General features: G+C 47.1%; 1 protein-coding gene across 2 annotated transcripts in view; it reads right to left on the minus strand.

The window, feature by feature from the left end:
- Positions 1 to 9,263, minus strand: part of SLIT3 (slit guidance ligand 3) — a 967,014-nt gene extending 957,751 nt beyond the window's left edge. The window contains exon 1 of one of the 2 annotated variants that reach the window (XM_086931418.1): positions 8,602 to 9,263. In XM_086931418.1, coding sequence (XP_086787544.1) covers positions 8,602 to 8,789 — 188 coding nt within the window. In that variant the 5' untranslated portion in view covers positions 8,790 to 9,263. The remainder of the gene's footprint in view (positions 1 to 8,601) is intronic. The other variant, XM_086931419.1, reaches the window with a different exon arrangement.
- Positions 9,264 to 10,084: the final 821 nt, after the last annotated feature.

The following is a 10,084-nucleotide window of genomic DNA, read 5'->3' on the forward strand; positions in this document are numbered from 1 at the left end:
GAGCTCACAGGGTTAAAAAAAAAAGCCAGCTACACATAGCAGAGCGGAGTTGTTTCGTAGCTCGCCCTCACCAATGGTAAATTGGCAAGGGAGAAAAATCCAACTCTAGACCTGTTCCCAGCGAGATTTCTCAGTACGGCAGTCGAGGATGGTCGGAACTGTTCGCGCTGAGGAAGCTGCTGCTTGATTAGAAATTCTACTCGAGTGGCAGAAAGCAGCAGCGCCCTCTTGCCCTGCTCGTGGTGCAGTTTGCGCTGATTTTACAGCACGGGACAAACAAACAGAGCTAAAAATCAGTGCGAACGGCACGAGGTAATGCACTCTGCCGCGAACGGCACTCTGCGCACCTTGGCAGAGTTTTTTGTCACTTCTACTTGGAACTCCGCCCAGACCTATCCATGATATACCCCTAGGACTCACCACTACAGGCAAAACATGTTGGATTGATGTCTGTAGTGATACACAGATTTAAATCTCGCCTCTGCCCCCATCTCTGCCATAGCCCTGCGGCACACCTATCCACATTTGTGTGCACATACATGCCCTCAATATGCAATCAGGAGTCTACATCCCTGTGTGATTGATTGCAATTTTGAGCATAGGTCTCTAAGACCCGTAGCTTGTATGTTACAATGACACATGCACAAATAAACTGAAGATTATGTAAAATATTCTAAATTGATCTATCCAGCCGAGTTTAAGGAGGGCTCCGGGTCCAGTGGTACAATGAAGAGTCTGCCCCTATTCCTTCACGGCTCTCACTGAAGCCTGCAATTATCATGTCCCACGTCCCACACCTACTGATCTGTTACCTCCCCTGGGCGGGGAGCGCCTGCTCACCGAGAGTGCCTGTATAATTTGCATCTATCATATATTTAACCTTAGCTGACCTCTGCATACTTTTGCCGGCATTCAGTAAACTATCAACTCCGCGTGAAATTCACACAGTAGGAAGATTGGTTTGTGAACAGTGGGGACAAACAGTGCGTCTGGGCCTGAACCCATAGTATGCCCACCCTGGAGTGTTAAATGAGGCACGGTTTTAAAGTGATTTTCAGCGTGCAATTCATTGGCTGTGCAGACAGATCTAAGTGTGAAAATGTCAAATAAAACCTTGAAAACTCTGCCTTTAATTGCAACACATGGTTCGAACCGTGGGGCTGGGGGGTTGGGGGAGGGGTCAACCTTTGTTCCGACTTATATATTGGAAAAGTGTAATCTCCTTTCAGTCGCCTCGAATACACGTATAAAACGTGTCTCCCACAGAATTGTATTTTTTTTATTTCCACTCACGATTTCGCTGTAGTTTAATCTGCCTAGCTAAAAATATGCAAAGTGGCCCATAACTTTAAATGGGGAAAGTCCAGGACTGATATCGTTTCTTCAACTTACTTGGTTTTCAAAATTAGACTCTGGGATCGAGCCGTAAAAGTAAGTTGACTTGCAGCAGTGCGTATATAAACGAGAAGGCTGGCGGGCGATGCACGCGCAGTGTGTGCACTGATGTCTCAACATCCTACTCGAAACCCATGGCATAGAAAGGCGTCACGCGCACTAATGCATGCAAGGAACCTACACCCGCCTCCAGCTGGTTCGGTAGTAAAAGGCAACCATAACTGGGGTGCAGTAGGCTGCTCATGTACCAGGACCCTGGTGCCACTGCACCTACTGTACTAATAAGTGCGACGCCGCTAGTTGAAAGGAAGGAAACATGTAATACGAGGAGGCCTATGACAAGTGAACCTACCTAGTGGCTTGCCTACGTATTTGACCCCTTACGCTGCAGATCTTTATCAATAGTTTTAATTTCAGGACCAAGGCACAGGCAGCGGGTGTGCGCATGCACGTTTGCGTCAGAAATGCGCGCGCTCTGGAAACGTCGATTGCCAAGAAGGAACGGATTGGAAAGCAACTTCTTCACTCCGAATAAAGTTAACAGGGAGCTGTATGTGAATCTTTCTGCGCATTAAATTCTACAGTACCGCCAAGTCACACCGACTCTTTAATGCGTCACTCGAAGTTACGAGTTCGTGTTTCACCGTGGCTCAAATGTCACCGAGCGGAGCCTGACATCTGACGCCAGACCACAGTTTTTTTTCCAGAGGAATTTCAATGGACTCCAAGCGTGTACTTATCATTTCGAAGGGCCCTGTGTGCTGGCACTGGGGTGAAATCACGGGTGAACTCTGTGGCGGGTGTTTTACATCAAGCTGGTGACCTGGAGCGCCCGAGGTTACAGCTCTCGGGTTTCAGCATTTCCCTGCACACTGCTACAAAGCTGGTCCGTTCAGTTAAACCCCACTGCTTACAGCAGGCAGAAAACCGAGCAACTCTGTTGATCCAAGCACTTCCCTCCGACCGCAGCCTGAAGTGCATGCTCCTAGATACTTCTGAATTTTCCCGAGCGTCTTGGATGAAAAAAGTTTGCTTCAGCATTGAAATAGCACAGACTGCACGGCGTGCATCCGCTGTAGCATGGAAACAGTTTCGGTCTTAGCATGTGCAAGCCGGGCCTACCCCAGGGCGCTGGCCAAGAAGGACGCAGGAGCTACCTGCAGCAGTCTTCTGTCAGCCTGGCTCCACACAAAAGTGTATTTAAACCATTTCTGGAGGCTGCTGGCGCCTGGATCTACATTTTGACTACTTTTCTTCTTGTGGCTATACTTTATCTTGCCCCAGCCCCCTTTCCTCCTACAACTCATTTGTTTCAACACACAGGCAGTTAAAGAGAAAGAATTGGAGGGGGCACCACATTTGGTTTCGCCCTGGGAGCTCTCTGAGCAAAGACCATCTCTGCACAGAACATACATACTTAAGCTTCAATAGAGAGGTGTCACACACCAGTGTGTGACTTGTAGTCACTGATGCTAAGCCAAGGCCCAACAAGGGGTGTAACTGTGCTCCTGCAGCCCCTGAGGAGAAGGGGGTGCCCCCTACTCAGGTAAGCTTACAAGAATACTCCATGTCACCAAGAATGCAGCATTCTGATTCTGGGTTTGGTTTATCAGAGCACTGCATTCTGGGAGATGCTGTCCTTGTTTACTTCACTTTATCTAACTGAGCTAACACACCTGAACTCAATGATTTGTAAAAGAAAAGCCGAACTGGATCATTGCTTCATAAGGGGCACGTTCATCATTGCCCAAGATTTGGGAGATTTGGGAGAAACTGTAGGGGTCACTTCTGCCCCTCTCCATTGACCAGCCTCTTGTTTTGTGTTACTCCTTGGGGGCCAACTGAGGCATCTAGGATTGCTTTGATTCTATGGTGGAAATTGATCTCTCATTTTGACTATTACATAATAGGCATGCATTTTATTAGCTAGTACATTTAGTGACTCCGTTAAAATTAACCACTTCTACGATTTAATTTTCAAAAGATTTGCAAGGAAGGCCAATGTGGACTCACAGTTTAACAGTTTAAGTGGTCGCTGTACTGGAGGGGGGACTGAGGACTGTTCACAACCCCTTTGGTTTATGTCAACTGATAGCCCATGTGATAGGTACGGTGTTAAGAGGCACTGGAATGGTGATGTATGTAATGTGTATGAAGGCTCATTGGAGTAGAATCTTTACACTCCATATTGATGCAGAGTGTGTGTGAACGGTCACAAGGGTCTCTTGTCCTTCTTTTACTTTATACGTTTTTCATTGTTTCTCTTTTTAGCTTTCAGGCATATGTAGTTTTTTGCGGCAATTGACTTTAAGATGTGCTGTCAGTGATGTATGTAATACTGGTTAGATGAACAATTTAGCAGTGATTTGAAAATGATAGCCGGGACTGCATGGCCACATTCAACTCTCCAAATCAGTGGAGATCAGTTCAATCCAGCAATATCCATATTCAATAATTAACATGTATTGAACGCTCTCATCAGATTACTTGGGTCAATTAGGGAGGTGTTGGCATGTAATATTTAACATGTGTTGGTATCTTTCATCCAGAGAATGTGGGTACATTTTGCGATTTTGTATTCAATATTTTACACGTATTGTTCTCTCCCATCCAGTGTCTTCAACTCACCCATTGGGATACTCTGGGTTAAAGAGGGCAATATTTGTATTCAATATTCAACATGTATTTTACTATCTCATACAGACAATGTTGGATACATTGGACCATATTTCTATTCAACAAGTATTTGCCTCTCACGTTAAGAGAATGTAAGAGTGATATTTGGATTACCTAGCAACCGTGAGGCTCTCTCATCAGGTGAATGCGGGGTAATGTAGGTGATGTTCAATATTCAATATTTAGCATATATTGTGCGCTCCCGCCCATAGACCGTTAGCTAAAGCAAAGAGTTTTATAATCAATATTTAAGACGTGTTTTACTGTCCCAGAGAATTTGTGTTCAAGTGGGTGATTCTCCGACTCAATATATAACACGTATTGAACTCTCCCTTTCAGAGAATGCGGGTAATAGGGGTTGATGTGCCTATTTAATATGCATTGGACTCCCCTATCCAGAAAGTATGGGTTTGTGTGATGAGTTTCCTATTCAATATGTCATTTTTATCTAACTACCCTATCCCCAGAATATGTGTTACAGTGGGCAACAATACTCGTCAACATAAAACATGTATTGAACTCTCCTACATAGATGATATGGTCGAACTTGGGTGCCATTTCTATTTGTTTTTAGAATTTGTCACATTCATCGTGCCAAGATCATGGATTAAACCGAGTGATTTTCCTATTCCATAGTCAACATGTGTTGAACTCTTCCTTCCAGAAGTTAGGTATTAATGGGAGTGGTGTTCATATGTGAGATTTATCAAATATCGTGTTTATACTCTAACATGTGTCCTTTGTGGCTGACTCCAATCTGAGTAGAAACACGTTTATATTCCATTCCGTCCAGGTATGTAAAAGAAACGTATTTAGCTCACGTCTGTTATTTTACATTCTTTAAAACACATGTTAGTAGAAAGGCAGTGTGCAATTAGATTGCCAGACATGCAATTTAGGGGAAGATATTTGGGACAGAACCTTGTTAGAGACACTGTTTCCAGAGTGAGTGGACAAAACGTCGAAGGTCTGAAGGTGAGGGGACCACGTGACTTGGGCAGTGCACCTAGGCCGTGCAGCATTGCTCTGCCCGGCGCCCTGCACAGTCTGCAGCCCCGAATGCTCAGTGTCTGCAGACGGACATCTGACTCTTGTCCCTGAGCTCTGACCCCGATCTCGAGTCCAATCCCTGTCAAAGAGGCCCAGATACCTCCGTTCGCCCAAGACAGTTTCCATGCGCGCAGCCCCTGCTCTCAGGGCGCAATTACGCAGTTACTGCCCATTTTAGCCAATTATGAAAAGCTCCTTTGGTTGAACATGAAGCAGCGTCTTCAACATGGCTTTGATCTGTGGCAAGAAATGGAAAGTAATAACTCTCCAGTGGAACACAAAAAAACGCAAATACCAGTTATTTATCCGTTTTGGCTCCCACCTAGCCCATGTTTAAGCGCTCCTAATTTTATTAGATCAAGGGACTGAGACAGAAAAGAGATGGAGTGGTTCGCCCAGGATCACACAGTGTGTTTAAGTGTGGAAAGCTGGACTGGAGGGGTCGTTTCCAAGAATCCGCAATTGAAATTGTAGTCACGACATCTGCGCCCACCCAGCCACCAGCAACACAAGCCTGTCGCTCACACCACCCAGATCGTGCTACGAAAAACACAAAGAATGCGAGCTAGATGAACAGAGGGTGGCCCCTTCTTGCAGCCACACAATGAGAAAGAGAATGTTCACGGTGAGTGGTTGTTCATATGAAGTGGCATGTTCCGCGTCATACAACCTCTGGTGGTGTTTTTCGTGTTATACATCTGTTATAGATCTGTTATTTAAGGTAACACAAACGTTGACATGTTTTTGCACAATACTGCCTTGTGACGTACCACCTGTTGCCATTGGTTGTGGTCAGGTAAACATATAAGATCTGGGAAATGCGCTCTGTTAAAATACACATGTGGTAATCACAGGGAGATTTTTTTCTCACCAATTTTTTCAGATGTCTGAACTTTAACTTTTTTCTTTTTTTTTTACAATGTGCAACTTTTAACGTTTCCCACCATGTACCAGAATAGGGCCACTTGGTATTAATGCAGCCGAGTGAGTGTGGGATAGCTAGAACCCCGTGCCCGTAGGGTAAAAACATGCCTTGAAGTACACAAATGCTTTGGAAGTGTATGCAACGCTAAACGTCGCCATACAACTAAACTGACCACATTTCTTGCCTAGGCTGAGAACACTAGTAACACAGTATGCACTTTTTTTAGCTAGTACTATTAAACAAAACAAATACTGCTCCCTGCCTGTTGCTTAAAGCACTTACTCTAAAGGATCTCTGATGTTGCCAGTCGTTTGCAAGGTAGCTCAGCGTGTTAATGTGCCTGCTTCAGAGATATGTGTACAGACTGCATATAGAAGGTGTCAGTTTCTCAGGTTCAGACTTTCATCCACCTGCGGAAGATACAATGAGTAGTAGAGTCTGTTGACTGGTAATAGTCGCCCTAATGTGTAAATGGCATAGACTGCCAGGGAAAAGCTTTTTGAGCTTAATAACATGCTACATCATCTTCTTGCGGTGCCATCTGGGTTCACTCACACAGTGGAGGAGAAGGGTACCTGCGGCTGCGATCTTAGATCTCCGCAGGATACCCTTCACTTTGTTTTATTGTGCCCATTTTACACTATGCCAAGACGCAAGTTTTTGGTGGGGATCCTGAAAGACTTAAAGTTTAAACATGCTAGACGGGCCCTGAGGTTCCTACAGGAAGCGGAGGACGCTTATACCCTGTTCTGTACGATAAACTTTATCCGAATAGCAATAAGACTGAGGAATACTAGAGAAACTGGCCCCTAACATGCTTCGAACATTTAAAAATTCAAATCCCCTAGTCCATTCCCCAATGTCAGATAAATTTAACATTCATACCTTTTATACAGAAAATTATTTACTGTTTTTAAAATACCTTGTGTGTATTTTGTATCTGTGCTTTTATGGTGTCTTTTTAAGTACTGAATAAAGATTATAAATTGAAATTGACTGGTAATAGTCGCCCAAATGTGTAAATGGCATAGACTGCCAGGGAAAAGTTTTTTGAGCTTAATGACTATAAACAGAACCCGGTTCTGAAGGTTTGAGTCTACAAATATTCTAAATTAGGGGTGATTTCTGGGTCACTGTACTTTCTGCTGCTGGTCCAGAGCTGTTATTTATAGTCTATGTGCCAAGATACTACAATGCAGTAGTGAGTGAATAAAGAGAGATACCGCTATAGGGTCGGGCCTGGACAATCGAGGTTGAGTGGACTAAAGCATTCAATGCACGGACATGTGTTCGTCCTTTTATCTCCCATTGCCGTCAGTTCAGATCGGTGTGGCTGTACTAGGCTTTTCATCCTCAAAATGTCGACAACATGAGCATCGCTGAATAATATTAAACATTTGGTGAGCAGCAAAAAAGTAGGCCGCAGAGGAACGCGTAATTTACGATGACACAAACGCGTGCTGAGGGTCGCGGATTTTGCATATTCAGTGAGACTGTGAGAAAACGTGAGGCATCACATGGGCTGAAGTTACAACTGAAGGACGGACCCCCGTGACCGGCTGAGGACCCCAGACTCTACCCCAGGGTCCCCTGGTGAAACGCAGGCTGTCACCCCGCTGCACGAGCTCTCCTGCCCCGCCGAGACGGCGGAATGTGCAGACAAAGGTAGGAATGCGGCGCTGTCACCGCTCCGGCCACCAGACCGGATTTACTTTGCACAGCCCTGGGGCTGGGAGGGGGCGCCACAAGCCGGACGCGCACCCCGACTGCTCAGCCCCGCTCTGCGCTGTGGGCAGCAGACCGGACCCCGCTGTATCACCCTGGTCTGCACACAGGTGAGTGTGAGGGGGTGGGGAGGGCTGCAGAACTGGACACGAAGAAAGCCTTCATCTAACCATCTCCTTCCAGCAGCAAGAGAGCGATGCACGTGAGCAATACAGCAACAACACACTGACAAAACCAACTAAAAGAAAGGAGAGACGCCCGTACCATGCAGAGGGAATGCCCCGCGCCACCCATGTCCTCGATCTGATATAACAAACCCCTCGCATCTAAGGGACATCAGCCCAAACTCACGCCTCGAGCGCCGCTCTGGGGGACGGGGAATTTGTAGAAGCAAATCTGCATTTCAAGCAAAATGTCAGACTAAAGGCAGACTCTGATGGCACAGTCCATTTAAAGATCACTAGAAGTCACAGACCCTCTCCGAGGCATTTAGCAATCACAGACGCGTTTGTGAGACCATAAACAGTCTTCGATATAGCGCCAACAGGTAAATGCCTACAAGAGCTAATGACAAATATCCTTATTGGTATATATTTGATTCCCACCCAAGGGCGATCTTTCCATTGGTGCAGCAGGTGCGGTGGCGCACATATAAATGGGGAGGGGCATTTCTTTTCTGTCACTGGGACCAATGACACTGGCTACGCCACAGTTTCTACCCATCTACACAAGGTTCATGCCTCTTTCTACGCCGGACTTGCACCCCCTCTTTGTTGTTTCCCTTGCACAGCCCCTGACAGCATGCACAGAGCGCCCCTGTGAGTACTTACATCCTCTCTGCGTTCCGCGGGATGCCCCTGGGCACTGCCTTCAAGCCCAGCCCATGGCAGTCCACATTTGGTCCCGAACAGGTACATTTGCTGGGGCATCCTCCAACGCGATCCAAGGCAACCACGCACAAAATCCCAAACAGCGCCACGAAATGCCAACATCCCCCAAGTCCGGGGCCGGGCGACATGTCTGCGGAACCAGACGCGCGCCCCTCGGCGTGCGCGAACCTCCAAACACGGGGACACGAGCAGGTGGGGCGGCCTCAGACCTCTCTCGGGAGAGGCTGGGATCTCATTCCCAGATGAAATGAAATCTGATCACGATCGGGGGGAGGGGGCACTTGAGGGACTTCTGAAATTCCCAGCAGGGTTAGAGCTCCCCACGTTTCCAGCCAGCCGAACCGGTCTTGAGATAAGAACAAGCATCCATCAAAAGTTGTCAGCGGGTCCCAGGGCTTCAGAGTCCACCAGGTGACTCCTGCAGAAAGGTGCGCGACGTGTCGGTCGTGGACCCGTGGTTCAGCAGTCCTGCATCAGGTCACGAGCGCAGGCTGCCCTGTACTCACAGGAGCAGAGAGGGGATCAGGCAGACAAGAGAGCGCACGGGCCGGAGTGTAGCAGGCACCACAGACTGCCTGAGAAGGAAGCATACCTCCCACTTCATTCACTGAAGCAGAGCCAGAGGCTGGAGGAGGCGGCCCACCCCCAAAATCTCAGCTCCTTTACCCATTGGACAAGGAGGACGTGACGTCGGCAATGTTTGAAACTTTTTTCCTGCTTTCCAAGAGTGCGGAGTGAGGGGAGACAGGAGGCGGGGACGGGACAGGAGTGGGTGAAAGGGTGAGAGGTGGGTGCGGGTGGGTGGGGAACGAGAGCTTGGGGAGGGGGTACGGGGCGCAGATTAAGATAAGAGCAGAGCTTTAAATGGGACGGTACTATTATTTTGAGAGGGAAAGTACTGGCACTTCTCAAGAGAAATGCTATACATTTAATTGGAGAGTACCGGCACTTCTCAGAGACATACAGGTCCTCTGGTAGGATGAGGGTTGGATGGGTGACATGCGTGAATAGTTTAGTGGGCGAAGATGGGAGAATGCTTAGAGTTTTGGAAAGAGGGGAGTTTGGGGGCTATTGGTAGGCACTATTGGGGGGGGGGGGGGGTTGCAGGAATGCGGAAAATCTTGGGCAGCACTTTAAATGCACATGTTTTGAACGTACTGAGTGCCCGCACTGCTTTCATTTATAAGAAGGAGTGCCTGTACTTCTCAGCTAAAGTTTGACACTTCTAATGAGAGAGTGCTAGCACTTCTCAGCAGTAATCAGGTACTATGGAATACCTGCAATTCTGCTTTTCTAACTAAAGCCCTGACCTCAGGGAGAGCTGAGCCAGTCATTGGTAGGATTTGCCTCTAAGAGCCAAAGCGCGAGTCAAACAATCGAAAGATGTAGGTCAGGCACAGAAAGTCTTGAAAAAAATATGCTA

The sequence above is a fragment of the Lissotriton vulgaris genome, chromosome 7 (genome assembly GCF_964263255.1).
Source record: "Lissotriton vulgaris chromosome 7, aLisVul1.2, whole genome shotgun sequence".
NCBI classification, from domain to species: Eukaryota; Metazoa; Chordata; class Amphibia; order Caudata; family Salamandridae; genus Lissotriton; species Lissotriton vulgaris.